Below are 25,402 nucleotides of genomic sequence, written 5' to 3'. Positions count from 1 at the left end.
TGTCCAAGTGAGAGAAAAGGAGGGCATCATCAGTCCAGGAGAGAGGAGCAACTAGAGGGTTGGAAATGGGAGGTTTGAGGAGATGAGAGCATCTAAGGTGTGTTCGGAAGAGTGCGTCACAGCAGAGGGAATAATGGAGAGAGAAAGCAAGTCACAGAGGTTGCAGAAAGACCCAGAGGCCACATATTGGGAGTCTAGGTGAATATTGAAGTCTCTAAGGAAGAGAGGCTTGGCAGACAGAAGAGAAGAGGTGAGGTCAGCCCATTCATAGAGGAAGTGAGAGACCTGTCCAGGGGGCCTGTAGATAGCAGCCAAAGTCAGAGAGAGGCCAGGGGAGACACCAAGCCTGCGGACAAGGCATTTGAAAGAGGAATAGGTCTGAGTTGGTATGATGGTAGCAGGGACCCACTCAGGGAAGATGAGGGCCACTCTGCCCCAGGGCTGGTTAGGCTGGGGTTTAGAGAGGATCTTGTAACCCTCCGGGAGGAGAGTGTCAAAACTTGTGACAGACCTGTCTGAGAACCATGTCTTGTGAGAGCGAGGACATCTAAGTTGAGGTCCTCGAGGAGGTGACAGATGTCAGAGGAGTGTTTGACAGCTGAGCAAGCATTGTGGTTAGCTAAGTGGAGCAGGTTGCCACTTCTGAATGTCTTCCGAGGAGGGGTACAGGAGTGTGGTACACCCTTCGGAGGTGGCAGAGGAGCCAGACAGATGACAGGAGGAGGGGAGGCGGGGCGGAGTTGGTCAGTGTGAGAAACCAAAGGACTGTCTCACCCACTAGTCCCCAGGGACTTGTCATCCAGGTGGCCAGGACGCGGCCCTTGCTTTTGGATCCCGTTCCTGGGGGTGGACCAGTGCAGGAGGATCACCTGGGTGAGGGGTCTTCGGGGAGTGGGGATGAGACTGAGACTGCCGATGGTGAGATGCGGTATTCCACCCTTTTTTGTTCATCTACTCCATCCTATTTTGTAGGATTTTCCGAAATCCCAACTCATCCCCTCCCCCCCTTTTCTACATAAACACTGGGCCTAGGAAGAGGGTAAGAGGGTGACTGAGAGTAACCAGACTAACTCTCTCACATCATACTGGACATGTCCCGTTAATCGGATCAGGCAAAGTCAGGCACTTTACACTAAGTGCATAAACCTGAAACCAGTTAGCTCTCCTCGCACGAATAAAAGGCAACACCTAAAGACACACTCTGATCAAGGCGGAACACGAGTACGGCAGAACTTCCGGGACAAAGGCACACCTCCTGAAGCAGAGCAACGAACCAAGGGATGAGAGCAGCGGGGCCAAAACCCCAAGCGTTCCCTACTGGAGGTATTTGCCTCCGACAGACTGCGAAAGACATGTGGAGAAGGCCAGATCCCACAAGTGAAGATTGTATTGTATTTCAAGGATGCCAGCGACCCTCCCGGGTGAACGGCAGAGTTGGGAAGGCGAGGCCAAGCCTGTGGTATTAACGCTTACTCATGAATTGGAAGTAGCAAAACAAGAAAAGCTTGCACAGCCAGTGAGTTGGCAAGCGACCCGAGAGACAGGTGTGTGTTAAAGCTAATGAACTAGCAACATTATATCACATGTGAAGGCTGCTCGCGTATGAATGAGATGCGAAGGAAGGCAGACCCGTGAATGAACTTTGAAGTAAAAGGCAGCTGTGAGATCAGCAATACTAAGTAACAGATGGTCCGGTGAAAGGAAGTAGCCCATTCGAAAGTCTCTGTGAAAGGTACATTGTCATAAAGCGAAGAAACAGCAAAAGTGAACTTGGAGTCGAAGTGGTTCTGGTGTGGTCTGTAAATAGAGCTACACACGTTTGAAAGTCTTCAACATCCGAAAGGGGTCCGAGCCAGATTGAGGGAGACCCAAAGTACAATAAGCTTGGAGAAGAGAGCCCCCTGGCAGGTTTGTGTTGAACTGTGTGCTGTAAGGTCTGAGACCGGCAGAGGGGGGACATTTGTGGACTTTACGTTGGAATACATTTTGAAAGTCACGAAAGATAATTTGACGTCGAAGGCCAGGCAGGCCTCAATCCACGTTTTGGAACTGCTTAGAGTGTCAGAAGCGGAGCCAGAGTGTGTCATCTTGCCTACAACGACAGCCTTACTATGTGAGGTTTAACGTGAGGAGGAGAGCTGGTTCAACTAACTTTATTCTTTTGAACACTGATTTTTCATTTGCATACATTTCTCCTTTTTACACTTTTTGTACAAGAGATAGGGCAGGCATTAGGTTTTTGTTAGTATAGGCCATTTTGATTTGACAGACTCCACTAGGACTTTTTTTTTGCTTATCGTTTGATGGTCGAGACTACCCCCATCTTAGTCATAGGGCAAAATAGGAGTTTCTCCGACCGCAACATTTTCAATTAAGTTTTACAAATGTTATCCATTGTGTCAGTGTCATAATTATATACTTTGCCTTCCGTACATGAGGGACGACACCATAGGAGAGATGCAGTATATCCTTAGCATTGTCCTACCTTCTCCGCCCTCTTACCCTATCCAGGGTACCATAGTTCCTCACACTTATGTACTTCTGTAGGGTAGATCCTTTCAGCACCCTAACAAGTACTGGGACGGGGAAGAGTAGGGAATACCCATGTGAACTCTGCTACATACTGGGACAAGGAAGAACATCAGTTACCCAGTAGAGAATGAGCATAGTTGTACTGAGACAAAGAAGATGCGCAGAGTGCTGAGGAGTACCACGTGGAACCAAAGTGGGTGGACCAGACTATCTAATGCAACTGATTCCAACTATGAAATCAAAAGGGAAGAAGGGACTTTCTACGGCAGTCAGTTTTTGCTGGAGGAGCCACAAGGGAAGGTACCATGCACACAAGAGATTGGGGAAAAAATTGGTATGACAAGGAAGAAGTCAGGAGGTCTGGAGATGGTTCCGAGTCAGAAGAAGGGACAGACCGCTAGTGGACAAAGGCGATGGGTGGTCCTGAGGCCTCGGAAGCGTGACTGCTACTGGAAGGACAATTGATGCTGTGGAGCCACCGCAAACCAAACAAAGCTCGCCGGAGCACCATGTGTTTGTGGCTGACTGCAGAAGCTGGAAAGGAGCAGAAACCCTCAGACTAGAAAAGCAGGTACGCGAATGGACGGAGATGCTGTGGACCAGAAGAGGTGGTGGCAAGCAGAGGAAAGGGAGAAGTTCCCCGAATACAAGGTCTGGGACCCCAAAAGCAATAGGGAAGATACTTTCACGCCCATTGTAATATATGGTAGTGCTTGGCAGGAGAGTGAACCAAAGCTACGTAGAACTGCCCAAGACGGGCAAGTCTGGGACTTGCATCCATAAAAACAATTACACAAGTCGTTCATCGCCATAGTGTCAGTACCTGGGAGAAGGGTCAACCAGGTTCTCTGTGCAAGAAGTAGTACTTGGCAGGAGAGTAAACCAAGTCTGCCTAGAAGGAAATCTACCAAAGAAAGGTGAGTCTCGGATCACACCCATAAAAGCAATTACACCAGTTGTTCATCTCCCAGGTACACTGACTATTCATAATACTTGGGAGAAGGGTGAACCAGGTTGGCTGTGCAATTTGAAGAGAACCCTAGAAGGAGAAAGGAACAATAACCTTGGACCAGGTTGTACGAACACGGATCCTCATAGTAGGTCAAGTGAAGGAAGACATCCTCTTGACACACTTTGGACAATAAGTTGTAGGGACGCTGATCTTCAAAGGCACAGTACCTGGGAGAGCTGTGAATCAGGTTTGCCGTTGAAGTAGAAGAGAAATCAGTGAAAGGAAAAAATACCCTCTGGACCTTTGTGAACAAGAAACCAAGCCAAGAGAAGGAAGATATCCTCTTGGCATCTTTTAACATAGTAGAAGAAAAGGTATTGCCCAATTTGAAAGAACAATAATCCATTGAATGGTACATTTGACCGATTTCAGCCAGTACTATTCGATCGATTTTTTAAAATATAGAACATGTGGTGCGGGGTGTCCCCCGCTCCCCATGTTTGTTTGTTATTTTTGGGCTTAGGTGGTTGCGGGGGTGTCCCCTGCTTCCTCGACATTGTAGGTGGAGGACTGAAAAAAACACATTTTAAAAAAGGAACACTCGTGTTGGAGGGATGGATCAGACACTGCAGGGGTGCAGGAGAAGCGGCGAGCAAACAGGTAAGTAGGGGAGAGGGGTTGGTGTAGGGCACCACAGTTTGTTTTGCCGAAGCAAAAAGTGATTAGCAGCAAAATGGACTACAGTCAATTCCTCCCCAAATCATTTTACTATGGTCAAACAACCCAAATCCAAAGAGAAACCAGGGGAATGGAGGCAAATCCCCTACTGTGGATTTTGGACTTTTCTAATAGACCCAATAGAAAGAAGAGATGTTTTGAACATTGTGAGGAGCAGACAACCTTTCAAGGCAAGGTTGTAGACCAGGTGCAAAAAACATTTTGAAATATTTGGAACTTTCTTTTTGTGAGAACTGGAAAAGAACTTTCTAGTATCTAGAACTTTCTAGTATTTAAAGTCTAGTATCCCGAAGATTCCCCTGTTCACTTGAGTTTGTGTATGAGGGTAGGAAATAGGTTTTGAAGTTATTTTTTCATCCTGACAGACTGCTTAGATTATTATTTTGAGGCCGGGAAACCCTTCTTAGAATTAGGTTCAGGACGGCATTTCCCCCACCCGCATTTCTTTTAATGAATGTTCCTAACAAACAGCATGCCACCATTGTGTCGATCTCTTCTACACACTTAAATTACCTTTATATGTGCCTAAAGACAAGCTGGTGGTAGCAGATACATTTTTACAACTTTTGCTATTATTTTACCCTGTGCGGCTACTAAACGTGGCTAGTGTCCTAACATTTTTAGCTTAATCTTTGGCCATATTGTTTTCTGGCCTTCTCAGGTCAGGAAATCCCCTATATGGTCATTCACCAGGGAAAGCTGGAGCTTTCGCGGGCTAGTGCATGCCACGTGTGAATGGGCTCAGGAAGTGGGTGGGACTGTTTGTCTCGTTCCACAACTGTGGTGCCAGAAAGTCTGTGCATGAGAGAAACCCACAGTGGTCCACGATTGGAACAGTGCTGTCTTGAGTGTTGCAGAGCCTTACCATTGGTAGGCTGGGAACTGTGCCTAGCCTGGATTTGGGATAAGAACTGGACTCCTACAGCCATTCCAGCAGATCACCATTGGAGCCAAGTATCCTGTGTAGCCGTGCAGCCGACTGAGGATCCGTGGACGACTCCTAAAGATGCCTGGAGACCTTTCTCACCATTTTCCAGGTGAAGCCACGCTGGAATATCTGCTCTGATAAGACCCTCTGCAGTGCTTTGACCCTTGGACTCGTGGGACCAACCAGTCTCAATGCCTTCTTGTGTTCCTGCAATCCTGAGCCCTCAATCGCCCCACGACCACCCACTAGGCTGAGCAGCTGTGAATGGGGCTACTCTGACAGAAGCGTCGCCATTCTGCGTTTGTTTGGAACTGCGTTGGTTGCCAGCGCGTGCCATAAATCGCCTTACGGTCAACTTTCAGCTTCCCAGCATCAAGGAATCTTGCACGGGAAGGACTTCTTTGATCGCAACTGGAGGTATGCCCACTGTCGCCCGTGTGCATTGACTGTCACTGGAACCAGCTTCTTTCCGTCTTGTAGAGTGTCATGACAAGGTTCTGCCTCAGTGTCTGCTGCATTTCTTCATCGAAAAGGGTTGCACTCAGCTCCTGGACCTGACCAGAATATTCCTTGCACCCACAGTTCCTGGGCATCTTCTACTGGTTTCAACGGCAGGAAAACCTACCCCCAGTCGACCTGTCTAGTCACTTGGTAAAATGTGAGTAAGCGGGTTGCATTCTCGCAATACTCCCAGCCACTCCTGTCTCCTGTGTAATAAGTCTTAGACACTCAAAGGGATCACTATGTAGGGCTCCACCCAACTAATTTCGCTTAACGCGGAAGACACATTGCTATATGTCAGGGAACCTGAGGTTAATATAGCACCCGTCATGACAGAGATCCAGGAGATTGCAGATTATTCCGGGTACACCATAAATATGTCGAAATCAGAAATATTCCCCCAACACCTACCACCCGACGCCCTACAGACACATGGGGTCTCAAATGGTCTGCAGACCACATTAGATACCTGGGAATACTGGTCTCCAGGGACAAGCTCACACTCTACACAGATAACCATGAGGAATCCCTACAGGCAATAGGCTCCAAGCTTCATATTTGGGGGCCGATCCCAATTTCATTAGCCGGCTGTGTTGCCATTCTTAAAATGGTGGTCCTCCCTAAACTTTTATACCTATTTGTCAATATTCCTATATGGCCGGGCAGGGCCTTCTTCTCCAGGCTTAGATCCATGGTGGTAACATTTCTCTGGAACGGTAAGACTGCTAGGATTAGCTGGGAGAAAATGACAGAGCCCTATTCCTCTGGAGGGATAGCGGCCCCCGATTTTGAACTTTACTATTACGTCTCCCAAGCTCAATTCGCGAAATATTGGTATAATGACGAGAACAGTACTCCCCATGCATGGATAGAGGAACACACCACACATCCCACGAGTATACAGTCAGTTATTTTCGATCCAAAGTATAAAGACACATGTACATACAATCCGGTTAGCTGTACAGTCAGGGCATGGATGGCGATATTTCAGAGAAGCTGGGAGTGGAGGTCCCCTACAATCCAGAGGTACCACTTTGGGACTTCCCGGGCATACCCCCCACGCATGATGCTAACATACAGGAGTCCTGGGAACCTACCAGGGAAATGAAACTGGGTGACATGTTTGTGAATGGTGTTTTTGCAGACCGGGGTCTCTTGCTGAGGGCACTGGGGGGTGGTCCCCTGAGAACACTCCATTACTACCGTATGAGGTCTGCATTCCAAAAAGAGGTGGCCTCTCTTCCCGGATGAGCCCTCACCTCATCCATGTGTGCAATTGGTAACATCTAAAAAAGGCCTGGGGATTGCTAGGTTGTACAAAGCGGTGCAAGCTCATACCCCTACATTAAATCAGATAAAGGAGCAGTGGGAAGCGGATTTGCAGGGGACCATTGAAGAAAATAAATGGGCCAGCTATTGTGCGTTATCCAAGAAGGTTTCGCTTAATGCTGGTCTAAGGGTGATTCAATTTAAAATCCTGAACAGGCTACATTATACGCCGGCCAGAATCGCAAGGTTTGCACCGGATGCCTCTGACGCCTGTCCTAAATGTAATGCTCCCCAGGCTGGATCCTTTCACATGTACTGGGACTGCCCGGTACTGAGGGGATTCTGGAGGACGGTGGCTGAGCTCCTGGAAGAATTCACTGAGGTTCCCCCCGATTTGACTCCTCAGAAATACTTGTTTGGGGACATTGGCAAGCAACCAGAGAAAATCAGAAGATTATTTAACATTTCATGCGCCATTGCCAAAAAATGTATTTTACAGAAATGGAAAAGTTCTCTTCCGCCCACCCTAAACCAATTTCTTCAAGAACTGACACATGTCAACGAGTCAGAGGAACAGTTTGTTTTAACCCGACCCTCGTCATGCAGACCCAAGGACATTTGGGGCCCGTTCAGATCCTATTTATGTAATATGATTGCCGATGCTGACTTGTCTTCGTAATATTGTTATGTGAAATGTAACGGATATTTTACCCCTGATGTAACTGTTAAACATTTGTGCTGAGATGTGACGGCCTATACGTGACCATTAATAAAAAAGAGTTTTAAAAAAAAAAAAGAAAATGGTATGCAGGTTGGAAAAACACCTAATCTAAACCCAAATCTAAGATGGAGACGGGTGTCGACCATCAAATGAAAATAAGGCAGTCCTAGTGGCGTGAAGTCAAATAAAGAGGCCTATACCAAGAAACCCTATTGCCAATTCCTTACGTTAATAAAAAGGGTGTGGGGGTTAAGTTTCAAGAAAGAAAGAAGTCAGGTGGCGGTAGCCTGGGTCTTCCTTCCCCACGTTTTGAACACGGGGTAAGGTTGGAGCTTAGAGCTTGTAGCACAGTATGGTCGCTCGCTTCAGCAAAACACAAGAGGTGATGGCTGGAAGGTTTAGAATCAATCTTAACCACTGGCATTGCTCTGGGCAACCCTCCCGACCATCGTTCTTCGCCTGCCAAGCCATTACAGAAGGGGAAAGACCATATGCAAATAAGGCTTGGTCCCACCCCAAGTGGGGCAGTCCAGCCCGAACTGCTAAGTCCCTTCTGGGTTTCCCAAGCTGTGCCTGTGGTTATGATTTATTCAAAACCTTCCAGCCATCACCTTTACGTTTTGCTTTGATCTCTGGCTTCTACAGCACGAGACAACAGTTCCAATGGCAGTTCTCAGGACTGCCGATGGCCAAGTCTCGTTTCCTTTGAAAGTCTCTTGCCTTCGGGGCCTGATGTTCTTTAATAAGTTCCTTTAACTAATGAAAGTTCGCTAGGGTGTTAACGATTCACCCCTGGGTCCCCCTCCTCTGGGCTGACATTTCTCGTATCGTTCTCTACATACTGTTTTGATGACTGCTTCGACTTTGGATCTCCTTTGGCCAGGCTCGGATCTCTCTTGACTGTCAGTACTCGGGTGACGATTTCACCCTTAGATCTCCCTCTGCCGGGCTCAGACCTCTCTCGACTGCTAGTACTTAGGTGGTAGCTTCACCTGTTTCTCAATAGTATTTCTTTGCGTCTCTTCTTTTCTCATTAAGCTTTGGGTGATAGCTTAACTCCTTGGATCTCCCTCGCTCGGGCTCCTACCTCCCTCAACTGCCAGCCCTTGTGTGATGGCTTCATCCTGGATCTCCCTCGTTCGGGCTCAGACATTTCTCGACTGCCAGTGTTGAGTTTAGCTTCACCTCGGATCTCCCTCGTTCGGGCTCGGACCCTTCTCTGTGTTTTCTACTGGTTTCATATGTTTGTGGGAGTCCCGTCCTTTTTCTTTACTATACAGGATTCACTTCCCTTGCTTTCATGCCAATTCACAAATCAAAGTCTTTTAAATGTAGTGAACATTTGCTCGACCCTCACGTATGACCACTTTGAGTTTTTTTGGCCGCCGTCCTATGGCCTTCTGGTTTCTGTTGTTGTTTTCTAGCAGGGAGTAGCCAGCGCTTCTCGACTTAGCAACCACCTGGTGCTGGTTCCCCTCTTCAGCTGGTCTCCCCTTTACATCTTTTACAATTCAATTACAGTTCAATGAAATATGTTCAAATTTGCCACTTTGCGATTCTCTCTCAACACATTCCGGCTTTCATAGATTCTCCTCTCAACTCACTGGCTGTGATTAACCACCTGGCTTTCTACTTCTTTGGAGTCCATGCCGGTACCACTTGCGCAGGAGCCTCCTCTGCTCTGCCTTATCAACATAGGCTGGCCCTGCGTACCCTTGACATCTGCAGTATGACACTGGGCTATTGTCCGCGGTCTTCGCTTACCCTGACAAAGGTTCCATGGGTCTGGGACGAAAAGGGCAAGGTCACTTTTTTGCTTGCCACCCTCTTGCTTCCGGCCACTTGTCTCCTTCTTTTGAACTGCCGCGTTTCCTCGTGCTGTCTGCCGTGCCCACTTTGCTCATGCTGCACTCTTGTGCTCCTCCTTTTATCCCTGTGGGGAAAAGGAAGGGCCGTCAGCTGTGTGTGGTTCAAGTTAATTGCCTGACATTTCCTGACCCTCGGGTTGGGAACTGTCGGGTACACAGGCTTAACATTACAAGTCTTTTGTCTGTCACAATGTGAGCAAATGTTCCGGGTGGAAAAGGAGAGTTGTAGAGTTCCTGAGTTTTCTACGGGATATGATGGGGAAGGTTTGCAAATTGGACGAGAATGACCGGGATGTAAAATAGAATACAGGGGATTGGGGAAATGATACTACTCTGTCCCAGTAGATTGGAATTTCGGAAAATGATAATCCAAAGGATGGGATTGGGAAACAAACAAAGGAGATTTTGGGAATCATAGTGTTTTGTCAATGCAGTATACTGGGGATTCCAGAAAGAATAATTAGAGGTATGTGACGGAGAATGATGGGGAGCATTTGGACAGGGAGTAACCCTGGGCTCCCCTGCCCAGGTGATCCTCCCCCACTGGTCCACCCCCAAGAACTGTATCCAACAGTGATGGCCATGTCCTGGCCCCCTGAATAAGGGATTCCCGGGGTCTTACTCAGAGAATACCCTCCGGTTTCTCACATCGCGCATGTGCATACTCGCGTATTTAACACACACACTGTGTCAACTTCCAGGGCACCAGTGGTCCAGGGATGAATATCGGTTTCTAAACCATCAATCAATCCTACATGTCTAGTACAATAGAAGGGATATGAACAATTGGAATATAAGTGAATTATAAGACCCCCGCTCCAATTTTTGGTAACGTGGAAGGAACGGCAGGCTCATCTCCGCAAGATCGTGGATCATTGGTTAGTTGCAACACAGCGAAAATACAATTATCCACTGATAAAAGGGACTGTCCATTCAAGGGTGTATAAAAATATCTACTTTATTATTACTACAACAGACAGTTCTAGCATACTACAAATATGACCCGCCCTGTAAAGGAACACAGAGGACAGACAGTTTCACAAAGGAAAGGGATGCACGCTGGATACTGACAGGAGGGTAGTTGGTAAAGTGTTATTGTGCAAGGTTATTTGGTTTCAGAACCAACGGGGCAAAGGGTCGTAACTGTCTCTAGGGGCCTTCGGAGAAGGACTAGGGAGGCAGAACCACAATGTACCTGGTGCTGAAGAAGTTCTTGGTGCTTCACAGCGTCAAAGCGGTTGCAGGGAGCTTTGCAGCCCTTGAGACATAGTGGCGGGAGATAGCTGCGGTTACCAGGCCGCAGGCAGTTCGACTAGCGAGGCTGGACGGATCTCTGCAGGCTGTCTGGTGCGTCGGCTCGGGGCCAAGAATCGTTCTCTCTGCTGGTTTTCAGATCAGGAATGCTGGTCGAGGTGTCTCAGACGGCTCTGGTGACTGCGGCGTGACAACAGTCAGCGGTGCAGCCGAATGCAGTTCAAACTCAACTGTCTCAAAAATGTCCTTAAAAGATGAACGCTGGATGATGCTTGTGTGGCACTCCTAGCTTCTTCGCAGGGCTTGTGTCCTTTCAAGGCGGACGGCCCAAAGCTCAGAAGAGTGATTGCAGCCAACAGCATTGTCCTTAGTTCAGATACTCTCTGGCACTTACCACCTAGGAAGCTTGCTGGCAGAACCTAGCAGGGCACACCGTATGTTGGCTGGGTACCAGTTCTGGAGCTGCTGGACGGGTCCTCTGAGTCCGGTATCTCCCTCTGTTCCATGGAGGACTTCCTTCACTAGCAGAAGATGTAAGGTAGACTGCACCTTCAGCTCAGGTCCAAAAAAGTCTTCAGATGCTAAGTCAGGGGTTCAGCTCTCTTTTAAAGCCAAATGTCCCCAGTGATTGGTGCAGGCTAATCCTACCTTAATGTACCAATCCTGGGTCCCCACCTACAATCTTCTGTTATGCATGAGGTCGGTACCAGAGTGCTCTGCAACAGGACAGACAAGGGAGTGACAACATATGCCTAAATCCCACCCATCTTCCTGTCAGTTGTAGATCAAAGGGTCTCTCTGGTTAACTGAGCCCTCTGTGACTCTTGATTAAAGCACAGGGTTCCCTTGAGGTTTGTGCTGGGAGCAGACGTCCTGTCTCCCCCAAACCACATACTTCTCCCGTCTGAAAGGGGTTAGCTCTGTGGGGGTTTCCCTACAGTAAATAGTGGACCGAGACATGCATTTCACTGCCTTTCATACAGAGGGGTGGGAACTAGCTTCAAGTTGACACATTGCATACCAAAGGGGTGTTAGCCCCGCCTTCCTTGTTGTCTATTCCGGCAACCAAGCCCCTTCAGTCTTGCTTCAACTATCTCTCGTTAGTATGCACTGCCACCAGCCGGAGGACAAAGGAAAACAGATCCATGGGGCCTTTGATATTTAAATGAGGCTGCCCAAGCTGGAGGAAGGTGTGCCTTCCCCCTCCTTGAGATGCTTTGATGTACCCGGGGCTGTCACATTCCAGCTGAATATGACAGGGGAAGACGGCACCTCTTCCCGGAGTACATGTGACCATGCGTTGTTTCTGCGGGAAGCAGATGAAATGGGTGCGGAATGGCCACACTCATTTCTCTTAGGTTGGTCTCCCGTCATTCATTTTCATTTATCAAAAAATAAAAAAGCCCAGACGAGCGCACTCTCCCCGTGCAGATGGTTGAATTCCTCACACGCATATGTGCATCTCTGCACACTCATTAGCACACTCTCACATTAGCAACCTAGATCAAGCGTGGCCCCACTGTATGATTTGTTTTCCCCAATGTATTTGGTGTTCCAATGTATTTTGCTCATTAGCATCCTCGATTAACTGATGCCTGTTGCATTTTTCTCCTTGTCACTGTATGGATTGTTTTCTGTAGTTTAATTGTTTGAACTAGTGTAGTTGTTGCCCCACTATATTTTGCTCCTTAGCATCCAAGATTTTTTGCCCCAACACTAAAACTTTCCTCCTCGTGCCCAAACACAGTATATGCAGACCAGCTGTGCCCCCTCAAACAAAAATGCTTCTCTGCTGCCATCAAACAGTACTCTACTTCTATACAACCAACGTACACTGCCCGGGTTGGTGCACAATAGCACTGCAGACACACAAGGCTCTCGGTGGACACAAGTGCCTCTCGCCCTCGACACAGACCAGCTAGAGAAACGCAGTTTCTAGGTACTTCCAAACTGCAAGAATCAACACAGCGGCAAAGCTATCTGGCATTTCCCCCATCTCCCCATTAGCCCAACCCCCACTGCCCCTCCCTTTCAGATCAGCCAGAGCACTGGAGAGCATTAATCTCAGTACCATAACATATCACTTAGTGAACAATCTGCTAATGTCCTGTTTTTATTTGTTTTGTAGGTCGAACCTTTCCTGTTGATCAGTATTTCCTGGAAGATGCAATTGCAATGACTAGGTAAGAGAAGTGTTACATTCCCACTTTGCAAATAACTATGAGTCAGTTATTTATTTTTACTTAAATCAGCTCCGGACAATGGAATTGTTTTTGTTTATTTTTAAATGAGCAGTGATCAGTTACGTGTTGTGGTTGTCCATATGTTACAAGGTGATTCATAATACATTTGTTTTTCTTGCCTGTTTTTTTCACTCAGTCTGATCAGTCTTTCTCTGTATTTGGTAGATCCACAGACTTTCACTTCTTTCTGATTTCATAAAGGAGCCATTTTTTTGTCACAGATTTAAAATTGTGTACTCCTTGCCAGGTAAAAACACACAATGTATGAGGTTCAGCATCCTTAAAGAAGGAAAGTGTAGGCTGCAGGTAATGCTACTTTTTCAATGATCAATCAAATCATTCATGATGTTAAGGCATTACCTGAAAGGTTAGTTTGCTTACATAGTTACTGTCAAGTATGTTGATTTTTTTTTTGGGGGGGGCATGGCTACGAGGGCCATGTAGGAGGATGCGATCTGGAGGAGCTCCCGAGATCCTGAAATTATCCTGGCGAAATAGTGCATAACAACGTGTCTATGACTGCTGAAAACACACATGTCGATGTGTGAATGGTCTGACTGCGCTTGGTGAACCTTTGGTGGGCGTGGGAGGAACGGTGGTGGAGTTTTGTGCAAAAAAGATAAGGAGCACCGGAGACGGAAGACGAAACAAAATGGCCGATCAACGACCGGAACAAAGGAAGGAGCAGGCCGCACAGTGGTCGGGCGATAGGAGCGAACTGTGTGCGCGTTTGTAACTTGCGCGGGACGCTGGTCCCCTGGGCCATGTCTAATAGAAGAGTGAAGCAAAAGCGGAAAGATGCAGGAAAACTCTATCCTCTGGACCAGAGTATTATCGTAAAACGAGAAACTGAAGAGATATCCAGAGAGCAAAACACTATTACTTACAAAAGTATCAAATTATTTTATTTATCATGATACAAAAATTTGAACAAGTCAATTAATGGCATTCTACTTTGTAGAGCATCAATAAATCACGTAACACACCAGCATAGATAAACAAATAACTGTGACTAAAATACATCCATCTCAACAAACATTCATAGTGCAGCATCCAAACCATACATCATACATAGTGACATTTGACCAACCAACAATGGCTAAAAAGATAACTAAATTAATTAACATTATTTGCCAATTGGGAGTGGGACAAACATTCATCACATCCCATTTGATTATTTTAATGTTTACAAATATATTAAACAAACAGCAATAGAATTCATTAAAAACAATCTATCACAAGGGCGGATCTGTGAGGAGAAGTGTTATGTAGATCACATCCCTAAAAGAATGAACTCAACCGGTTTCGACGTAGAGTGTGTAGTAAACAACGTCTTCATCAGGAGATACAAAGCGAGAAGCTGCAGAAAAAGAACATTGCTACATAAATATGCGGCAGTGTCCCATCACATGAACTAAACTCAACAATAGATTGTATATAGCCACCATGTGCCACCTGTTATGAACCAATAAAACTAGACATTTGTGCTGGGGAAGTATATCTAAATGAGAACAACCCCAGAAGCAGGGTTTTATTTAGAAAAGCCAGAGGCAAGGCACCGACCCTGAGAGTGTAAAAAATAATTAAAATTAATAAGGTGCACCATAGGGGCCACAAAGGTCGAAATAGCCCAGGCAGGAAAACACTAGACACCCCCACATGCGGCATAAAATTATCATGGCTAAATAGATGCAATATGCTAGACTAAACAAACCTTATATAAGTAGCCATTAATATGCAAAATGCCAAAGATGGATCGTATGCTGGAATCGTCTCACCAATGGAGTTGTGACTAGTGGAAAATAAGAAGTTGATTGAAGCACACATAAGGTAAAAAAGTGACTACAACAACCAAAGGAATCAAATGCGAGCGGTCAATTGTTACCTGTAGTTAACATGACACTGCTCTCAGTAGCCCCCTTCAAAGATTATGGTACGATGGCTTTCTGCAGGGTGATGCAACGAAGCAAATCGTGTCAGCAGATGTGCGCCTAGTGTACTATCAAACAAAAAATATTAGCCTAAACCGCATATGACAAAATCAAACTAAAGATATCCCAATAGAGTCATATACAGTTAAAAAAGTTTAAAAAGTGGCTACTAATTGAAAAATTAGCTGGCTGCTGGCAGAAGTCTGACAGACGAACTGTATACACAGGCATAAGTACGTAAATGAAAAGTGTCTATGATACTGCAGGCTAAGTAAAGCACGAATCTTCATATACAAATGCAGCCGAACTTGTATATTCATATAGACGACAAAACTTTGTCTCAGAACAAGGATTGTACAATACTAAAGCGGCAGTGTGAAGAGCGGCAGATCATGTTCGTACTTACTTGAAGTTAACACCCAGATTGGCGTGGGTGGCTGGAGTTACTGAGCACAGCCTAGCCGTAAATCTCAATGACCATGCTACATCGGCCGTGTGCAAGCAGCCGACTGAAGCCGTCGCTGCTGTGGACGTAAGTCACGTGGAAGATCACGTATCCTCAGTGGGAACGTGTTGCGTGTGCGTAACGAACCCAAAACACGCCCAATTTAAAAACTCTATACAAGAAGGAGCAGTGTGACTCATAGAGGTGACATGGAACTAGAATGGAAACTATGTACACCATACAATATCTGTACAAAGAAATTATCTATCTGCATTGAACTCCCATGTTTCTGGGGTTGTTCTCATTTAGATATACTTCCCCAGCACAAATGTCTAGTTTTATTGGTTCGTAACAGGTGGCACATGGTGGCTATATACAATCTATTGTTGAGTTTAGTTCATGTGATGGGACACTGCCGCATATTTATGTAGTAATGTTCTTTTTCTGCAGCTTCTCGCTTTGTATCTCCTGATGAAGACGTTGTTTACTACACACTCTACGTCGAAACCGGTTGAGTTCATTCTTTTAGGGATGTGATCTACATAACACTTCTCCTCACAGATCCACCCTTGTGATAGATTGTTTTTAATGAATTCTATTGCTGTTTGTTTAATATATTTGTAAACATTAAAATAATCAAATGGGATGTGATGAATGTTTGTCCCACTCCCAATTGGCAAATAATGTTAATTAATTTAGTTATCTTTTTAGCCATTGTTGGTTGGTTAAATGTCACAATGTATGATGTATGGTTTGGATGCTGCACTATGAATGTTTGTTGAGATGGATGTATTTTAGTCACAGTTATTTGTTCATCTATGCTGGTGTGTTACGTGATTTATTGATGCTCTACAAAGTAGAATGCCATTAATTGACTTGTTCAAATTTTTGTATCATGATAAATAAAATAATTTGATACTTTTTTAAGTAATAGTGTTTTGCTCTCTGGATATCTCTTCAGTTTCTCGTAATAGAAGAGTGAAACCGAAGGTGAAGCAGCCCACCCTGGATGACTTCGCCAAGACGTCCCCTGGTCCGGAAAGTTCCAAGAGCAAGGATAAGTTGACTACAGGAGGCATGCCTGCGACGGGTACTAACCAAGAGGTCCTGGCTGCGATTGCGGACTTGAAGGCGACCTGGGAGGCTAAGCTTGATCTGGCCGTAACTGAGTTGAAAACGGCATTGGACCTTAAAGTCGGTGAGGTGCAGGAGGAGGTGAATTTACTCCGGCAGGATGTCAGGTCCCTGGCGGAGCGCACTGAGACCCTCGAGAAAGATTTGAGCCCGAACACCGCGGATTGTGCCTCCCATAAGGCCGAATTGCATGCCCTGGTGCAGAGAGTGGGCAACTTGGAGAACAGGGCGGAGGAGGCGGAAGGACGCGCCCGACGGAATAACATTTGCATCGTGGGCCTACCAGAAGGATCGGAGGGCCACGATCCCACGGAGTTCATCGAATCTATGCTGTTGCAGGAGATACCCGGAGGAGCCTTATCTCAAGGATTCGCGGTGGAACGTGCGCATAGAGCTCTAACAAGGAGGCCGCCGCCGGGAAACCCACCTAGGCCAGTAATTGCCAAAATCCTTAATTACCGGGACCGGGAGAGGATACTCGCACACTTCCGCAAGGGAGGAACGATTACACGAAGAGCGGCAAACATAACGGCCTACCCGGACTATACCCTGACTGTGCAGCGTAGCCGCATGAACTTTGGGACGGTAAAGCGGAGATTGAGAGAGGCGGGCCATAAATACATGTTGCTGTACCCGGCGAAATTGAAGGTTTTTCACAAACATAAGACTTTGTTTTTTGAGACTCCGGAGGACGCCATGGGATGGCTCGACACGCAGGGATGTCCCCAGGAGCCTGACGTTCGGACGGGAAGAGGAGATGGAGGAGATAAGTAGTGTACGAGGAGGGCGCTACAAGATGGCGCAGAATAAGTCTCTGGGACTTGATTATAGTCATGTGAGCGGCCTTAGGCAGAGAAGGTCAGACTGTTGCACAATATATTATGAGCACTGTGACTATTGCTGTATTTAGGGGAGCCTTGCAGAGAGGATCTCTTTACCCCACTTAGTAACTTTAGTTAAGTGGCCATTAGGGCGACTTCACCCTACTGAGCTCTGGGCATTGGTTGGTGCTTGCAGGGCTAGATGTGGGAGTGCCTGAGTTCCATGGATGGAGCTGGGCAGCAGTTGGGGAGTGTGGTTTTGGGGAAGGGATGGGTAGAGGGTGGGGAGGAAAGTGGGGAGTTTGGGGTGTGTATAGTTATGGGGAGTTCGAGTTTGTACATGAGGCTACAAGAAAAAGCCAGAGGGCTGTATCTGTATCGCGTGGGCAGGTGGGATTTGCTGCACGGAAGAGGGGAGGATACTTATGAGCTATGGGGGAATCTTAAGATCGTAACGTGGAATGTCAGGGGACTCAATAGTTACTTAAAGAGGAACAAGGTCATGATGTATTTGAAAAGAAGATTGATATTGCACTGTTGCAGGAGATGCATCTGACTCGGGAAAAGTTGGAACTGGTGGGGAAGAAGTGGAGAGGTATTGTCGTGGGCTCTCCGTATTCTGCCTACGCTAGGGGAGTGTTGGTCTGGGTGGCACTGCACGTTCCGCTCCAACTTACACAAGAGGTGGTGGATACAAAGGGGAGTATGGTCATATTGAAGGCAATGGTTGAGAACAAGGAGGTGTGCATTGTAAATACGTATGCCCCCAATCAAAACACGGCGGCATATTTTAGGGCTCTGTGTACCAAATTGGGTGCGTGTGTGGGCGGGGCGGTTATTTGGGGAGGGGATTTTAATTGTGTGCTGAACCCTAGGGTGGACAGATCTGATGAAAGGCCCACCCCAGCGGCCAGGGCATTGCAGACACTGCTCGATGACTTCGGGCTAGCAGATGTTTGGAGGCTGAAACATCCTAATGAGGAACAGTATTCGCATTACTCAGCCCCGCAACAACTGCATACAAGACTTGATTATTTTTTGCCACGCCAGATGTGGTGGTAGAGACCACCCAAATAGAATACAAAGCGAGGGTCCTGTCGGACCACTCGCCTCTGGTCCTGGGATGGCAGTACTGCCTCCCCAGAGCGCGGATACCGACGTGGCGCCTCCGGGCTGAGGCGCTCAAGGATGCGGTCTTCAGAGAGGATATCAGGGACGAGATCACACATTATGTCGAGGAGAACGCTGGCAGTGTGGATTCGGCGGGCACGCTCTGGGAAGCCTTTAAGGTGGTATTGCGGGGTGCTGCCATTGCTAAATCAAAGGGCCTGCAAGGTGGGGTCCTAATGGAGTTAAGGGAAGCTGAGGATGAACTGGAACGGGAACTCAATAGGGGAGGGGGGGGATGCGGAGCCAGTACTTAAACTACAGCAGCGGTGTGCGGAACTTTGGGAAAGGCTCTGCAACCCCAACTATAAGGAGTATGTTGAGAGACAGCATGCAGGTGGGGATAAAACAGGCCGTCTCTTGGCGTGGCTATACAAGAGGGAAACCCCTATGCCCCCGATTAGGACGATAACCAGAGAGGATGGGGAGGTAGCGAACACCCAAGAAGGAGTCAATGAGGCATTCTTAGATTATTACAGGGCACTATATGAGGACAAAGGGGGGGGCAGCCGAGAGGGGATAACGGAAACTTTAAGAGATATGGGATTACCTAAGATTAGTGCCGAAGAAAGAGAGGAGCTGGATGCACCGATTACTTTGGAGGAATTGGAGGAGGTGGTGAGGCATCTGCCCACCAGCAAGACCCCGGGTACGGACGGACTCCCTAGTGAATTTTATAAAGCAAATAGAGAGGAGGTACTCCCGCCCCCCCCCATGCTAGAAATGCTTAATGAATTGTTTGAGGTGGGCCGGTTGCCGGAATCGCTTAGAGAAGCGATAATAATACCGCTCCCTAAGCCCAACAAACCAGGGCAAAGCTGCGGCTCCTATAGGCCCTTGTCAATGCTGAACCAGGACGGCAAGATATTGATGGCGGCCCTGGCCAATAGATTGCAGAGAGTTATTAGTAAATTGATACATCCGGACCAAACAGGTTATGTCCCCAACAGAAATATAACCCCCAACCATAGGCGACTCCACCGGGTGATTGAATGGGGGAGCAAGAGCGAGGGTGAAATGGCAGTTGTGTCCCTAGATGCAGTCAAAGCTTTCGACTCAGTCAGGTGGTCGTGGTTGCTGGAGGCCCTGAAGGAATACGGGATGGGGCCGGGTCATGTTAGGTGGGCGAAGTTGCTGTACAGTGAGCCCCTGGCTAGGGTATGTACAGGAGCGGTGATATCCGAGAGGTGGCAGCTTAGCAGAGACACCAGACAAGGGTGCCCCTTGTCCCCGATGTTATATATTCTGGCCCTGGAGCCCCTGGCAGTGTACCTTCGGCAACAATATGACATGATAGGCATTGAGGTAGGGGGAGAGAAACACCTAATATCCCTGTATGCTGACGATTTGCTATTATATTTGAAATATCCGGAGGAAAATCTTCAATATATTCTGGAGGTAATGGAAAGGTATGCAGAACTGTCTGGCATAGCGGTGAACCCCCAAAAATCGAGCATATTCCCATTGGGTAGCTACAGAGGAACCCTTCCGGAGCGGTGGCCAGTGTTGCCGATACCATGGGCGGTTGGTTCCTTCCGCTACCTCGGCATAGATGTGTATCACACGGTAGAGGAGGAACATTTGCATAACACCGAGGTGGCTGTGGGAAAAATCCGTACAAGCATGAAGTTTTGGGAGAAGTTGCCGTTGGCGATGATGGGACGGGGGGCGATGCTCAAAATGGTGGTCCTGCCCAGGCTCTTACATTTTTTCAGCAATATTCCGTACATGATACCTAAGAAGTTTTTTGCCAAGCTGAATAGTATGTGCAGAGACTTCCTATGGCATGGCACTCGGAATAGAGTGGCGCTATGGAAGTTGCAGAGTTTCTATGAAAAGGGGGGTATTAAGCTGCCTAATTTTGAGGCCTATTATGTGGCTGGTCAGTTGCAATATGTGGTCAAATGGCTCTCTGATGATGTAACTCCCGAATTTAGGCTGTTTGGACAGGACTGCACTCCGTTCTACCTGGAGGAAATTATTTGGTTGCCTAGGTCAGAAATGAAGGAGCGCCCGGGAATGATGATGCTGGGGTGGAAGATGTGGCGTAGAGTATGTCGAATGATGGAGGACCCGTACCCGTGTTCCCCGCAAGTGCCGTTGGTTGCTTTGGCAGGAGAAGACAAACAACTAAGGATGATAATCAGGACCTACTGGGATTTGGTCGGGCTGGTTACATTGGGGGATGTCTGGCAAGAGGGAGCCATTAGGGATTTTGAAGGACTAGGAGAAGAGGCGAGCTTGCATAGGGGCCAGTATGTCACGTACCTAAGGCTGGTGCAGAATATTCGTAAAATTTGGCCTGAGACTGTATTGGCGGAGGAACCAGACGCCACTATGGGGACAATATATGACATATCAGAAGGGGGGCATGAGATCTCTAGATTGTATGAGATGGTGATGACCCGGGTTGGGAAGGAATTGACGCATTTGAGGTTGGATTGGGAAACAGAGGTGGGAGCACAGATGGAAGATGGGATGTAGGAGCGTGCTATGGGATACCACAAGAAGGTGTCAATAATGCCAGATTACAATAAATACAGTTGTATATAACGCACAGAGCTTACATGACCCCGATGAGAATATCGAACTTTGTAAATGCGGGACGACAAGCGTGCCCAAAATGCGATAAGGAAAATGCTGACATGACATACATGTTTTGGTCTTGCCCAGTGATTGAGAGTTTCTGGGGAGAAGTGGCGCAAAAACTAGCAGACAAAAGGGTCACGCTCATTATAGATACGGCCTGGGCCTGCTTGTTGGGAGGGTTTCCCAGACCACGGAAACTTAAACATGTTGGGACATTGAAGGACTTGGCATGTGTGCTCGCAAAACGAAGGATTGCCATGGGATGGAAGCAGTGCCATAAGCCACGGGTGGAGGTATGGTGGCGGGAATTGCAGAAATGGGAGGAGGCTGAAACGGTGGTATGGCAGGAGGCATGTAGCATGTGTGGGGAGGAAGAAGTGGGTACCCTGATGGCATGGAGAGTATTAATAGCAGGACTGTTTGGAACAATAACGAATTCTGCAGTCTCAGAAGGAGGTGATACCCTGCCACACGCAGCAGATACGGAATGAGAAGGACAAACAAGCTCTTGAGGGGGGGAGGGATTGGGGGAGCAGTGGTCTTGACTAATTGATGTTCTTGTGATTGCTGCAAAAAGCGCTGCCAGTTTGGTTTGTATTGTTTGTTTGTTTTAAAAAATAATAAAAACCGTTTAAAAAAAAAAAAAGTATGTTGATTTTTTTTTTAATGAATGATCCCTGATATATGTGAGAATTTAAGAACATGTGTGCGATAAAGAAAATTCCTAAACATTTCATAGCCCCTCAAAGCCATTGCAAGTTCATTTGGGATGATGCACTATTGATGCAGCCCTCATAAAGGTTTCTTCATTGAGCTGGCACTAGATGCTTTAAAGCTATTGATGCTGCAGCCAGAATACAAAAGAATGTTGATTGGCTGAATGATAATCTATTGAATAAAAATATTGGAAACAAAACAGAGTGGTACATTTCCGAGTGGACAAAAACACTGAAAAACACTGCAATCATTAATTCAATAAATAAAGGGTAGTGGGGTAAAGGGGTTAAAGTCGGTTGGGATAGGGTTGAGGTGGCGTTTTAAGGGCTAGAAAACAGAGGCTTGTGGGGGGGGGGCCAAATTAAAAAAAATTAAAAACACAAATCAGTGTTTTTCTGTATTTTTTCCACAATGAAATTTACCACTCTGTAATTGTGGTCGGTAAGATCCCATATAACCGCTCTGTGAGCTCACGATTCCCTCGCCGCCCTGACCTACGTTCTTTTGCTAACCATGCTTTGTTCCACAGATTAGCCCTGTTCCTCCTAATGCCAGACCTCAAGCAGGATTATCTGGGGCTGGTGAGTGGTCCCTCGGCCTCTGTTAAAACCCAGGGATGGTTGGGACGAGAAGCACTCTACTCAGCGCCACTAGGGATGACTCGCATGTCCTGCTGAATTTGGCCTGTGCCTGTTGCTGTGGCAGGCGTTCTTGCACTGGTCCCATCTTCCTTGATATTAGGGCGCTCATAGCTGCCCTGATGGATTTATGCAGAGGGCGATTGGTGGTGAATCTCTGTGGATCCTCTTGCCCAGCACAGTGCACCAGTTCACACATATAACATGCTGAACCTACTATCCTGCTGCTGCCCTTTGACTTGCCTGTCTTGCTAGTTTTTTGCCTCAATTCTGTGGCTATACCCCATCTCCAAACAGCCATTCTCCTACTTATGCATTGTGCAGCTTCTTTAAACCCTTTAGGGTGGCAGAGAAAGCAAAATGCTTCCTCAATGGGCTGGGCCTCACTTGTCGCTACCTTTATGTATGTGGGTTTGCGGGAGGGTGCTCCATCTGACACATCTCAGGCTGTGAACCTTGGAACCTTGTTAGCCACAACCTTTGGCATGGGGCCCACTCAACACAGTTATGCCTAAACAATTCCTTCACAGAATTAATTGATTCACTTGAAAACCTGCTTCGACTCAGTGAGGCTCAAGCTGCACAACTTTGTAATCAAGGTGGGCCCTCTTCAGTAAATATTCGAGTGAGTGGGAGGATCACTAATTTGGAGCACATAATCAACACTATCAAGGACAGGGACAGGGACAGTATATTGCCAGGCAAACTTTAGAATTTGATACATGATGTGCACAGTATCTAGGCCAGGAACAAGAATTTTGAGATTAGTTGCACAGTAACAATATCTGCATTGCAGGTTTCATGGAATCGGCATCTGGCATCAATCTGGAATCCTTCATAGGTGCAGTCCTTAAAGATAGTCTGCAGAACACTAATTTCTGCTACCAGTTCTTGATTGAGAGAGCCCATTGTTTGCTTGCTCGTCCTCTGAAGCCAATCAGGCAATCTGCCAGACACACCATCATGAGGCACCTAAACAACAGAGATCACAATTTGATATTGCAGAGGTCCAGGTATCTGTGAGACAGGCATGGTATCAAGAGAGAGACAGACTCAAAAGTAGCAGTTTGAAAACCTGCATTATCAATCTTTGTGGGGTTGGTGTAATGCCTTTCTGCCCCTAACTCTAAGGGGATTGTTCCCTCAACTGATGCTTCTAAGGGCCGTCGATGTCTGTAAGTCCAAAACCAAAATTTGTCTGTGTCCAAACCTATGTTTGCCCTCGCTCTTAAACCAAATGTGATTGGGGAATTTCTTAAAAGAAAAATGGTGACAAAAAAAAGGAAATGTAAACTACAGCTGGTTTCAGGAAGTCTTACCAATAGGTGTAATTCTGCCAGTTCAAAATAATTCAACTCAAAAGGGTTGCCCTTCGAACCTTCCACGTAGGGCTCTTGCCGTAAGTCAATAGAGTTCACAATGTCTCTGGGTCTCTTGGGGTTCCTTTCCTTAAAACCTTGATCCTTCTAGTTCCAAATAAAAAGACACAGTTCGTGTTCGGCCTCTGTGTTCCCTTCTCCGAGCCTAGGCCCCTCTTTACGAATTTCAACAAACAAACAAAATGTTACTCTTTTCAGGATGTACCTTTCACTGTACAGTTCTTTCATGGGGGTAGTATCAGAGACTTTTTGAGAGTGCCGGGTTCTTTGTTCCTCCCAAGCGAAAACCACTCTGACATCTAACCCCTCTCCTTATTCTCTAGCACCCTTTCCTCTTCTGTGCCTCTTTCAATCTGTCCTTTTCCACTTAACTGTGCTTCCTGCACACCTTCTTTTTGCTGCTGTGCACACTTGTACCTTCTTTCCACCTGTCTGCCTCTTGCACGCTTCTCCTTACATTTCACGGTGCTCGCTTGCACCTTCATGTTTGCCCTTTATCGTGCCTCTTACACTCTCTTTATTTCTTTTGGGTCGCTTGCACCCTGTTTCTCACTTTCGGGTTACTTGCACCCTCTCTTGATTGTCTGTTTTCCTTCTCACTGTCTCTTTACTGTCTCTCTCGGTTTCGTGTCGCTTGCACCCCTCTCCTTACTTTCTGGCACCCAGTCTTGGCTGTTTCCGTGCTTGAAGCACACTTTACTGTCTTCCATTGCTTTTGCGTCTCTAGCGCATCTTTTCTGTTTTCGCTTTGCTTTCTTTCACCCCTTTCCAGCTTTCGCTTCCTTTTGTCCCGTTTTCGTTCACCAGGCTCTTCTTTCATCAATGCTCATGCTCCTGCCATCTGCACGCTCCTTAGTTTCTCCCTGTCTCATGAAACCCACCATCAGTAGCACAGCACCGGCAAGCAGGTCAAATGGGTTTGCGTCGAGGTCAGGGTCTCACCAGCTGCCCCTCAGACACCGTTGGAATAGCACACCTCCGAAGGGATCAAGCATTTCCATGAACGCCACCGGCAGGATACAGGCTGCCTCGGTCCAGGCTCCCTGGAGACACATCTCCCTAGCCATGCTGTAGCCCCCCATTAACACCAGGCCAGCGGCTCGGCACACCGTTCTCCTCTGGATCTTCCAGGCTTCTCTTCCTTCAGCTCCCCTGCTCCTTGGCTCCTCTCGCCCAGTCAGCATTCCCAGCTTGCTGTCCGATTCTGGCAGCACCACCCTTTTTATACTGCAGGTGAGCCAATTGGAGTTAGGTGTGCACAGTTGCGGAAAAGTGCCTCACCTTGCCTGACTCTTAGTGGGACCATTCAAAAGTGTTAGATGGTAGACCTCACTTTTATATCTCAAAGTAGTTTCTATGGGTAATCCTCATTGCTCCCGATCACCTCTTCCATGTCCAAGTGCATATTGGAAGACCAAACGGGTTTCTTGCAGGGCGAAGGGTAATAAGGTGGTTGAAATTGGGGAGAAGGAGAACACCAAGCTTGATTTTTATATAACCGGAGCAATTCCCTTTTCCCCAATTTATTCTTCTTTACCGGCGATTTGGAATGGTTGGACGGATATGGATAAGAAG

General features: G+C 47.1%; 1 protein-coding gene across 2 annotated transcripts in view; it reads left to right on the top strand.

Moving 5' to 3' along the window:
- The window catches only part of DHX57 (DExH-box helicase 57), a 1,970,484-nt gene that overhangs the window by 1,002,532 nt on the left and 942,550 nt on the right, over window positions 1-25,402 (top strand). For both annotated transcript variants that reach the window (XM_069607794.1, XM_069607793.1), the window contains exon 11: window positions 12,892-12,946. In XM_069607794.1, coding sequence (XP_069463895.1) covers window positions 12,892-12,946 — 55 coding nt within the window. The remainder of the gene's footprint in view (window positions 1-12,891; window positions 12,947-25,402) is intronic.

This window comes from Ambystoma mexicanum, chromosome 4q, assembly GCF_040938575.1.
Source record: "Ambystoma mexicanum isolate Mex_15411 chromosome 4q, UKY_AmexF1_1, whole genome shotgun sequence".
NCBI lineage: Eukaryota > Metazoa > Chordata > Amphibia > Caudata > Ambystomatidae > Ambystoma > Ambystoma mexicanum.
The sequence above is the reverse complement of the archived record's forward strand: the minus strand, read 5'-3'. Positions and strand labels throughout refer to the sequence as shown.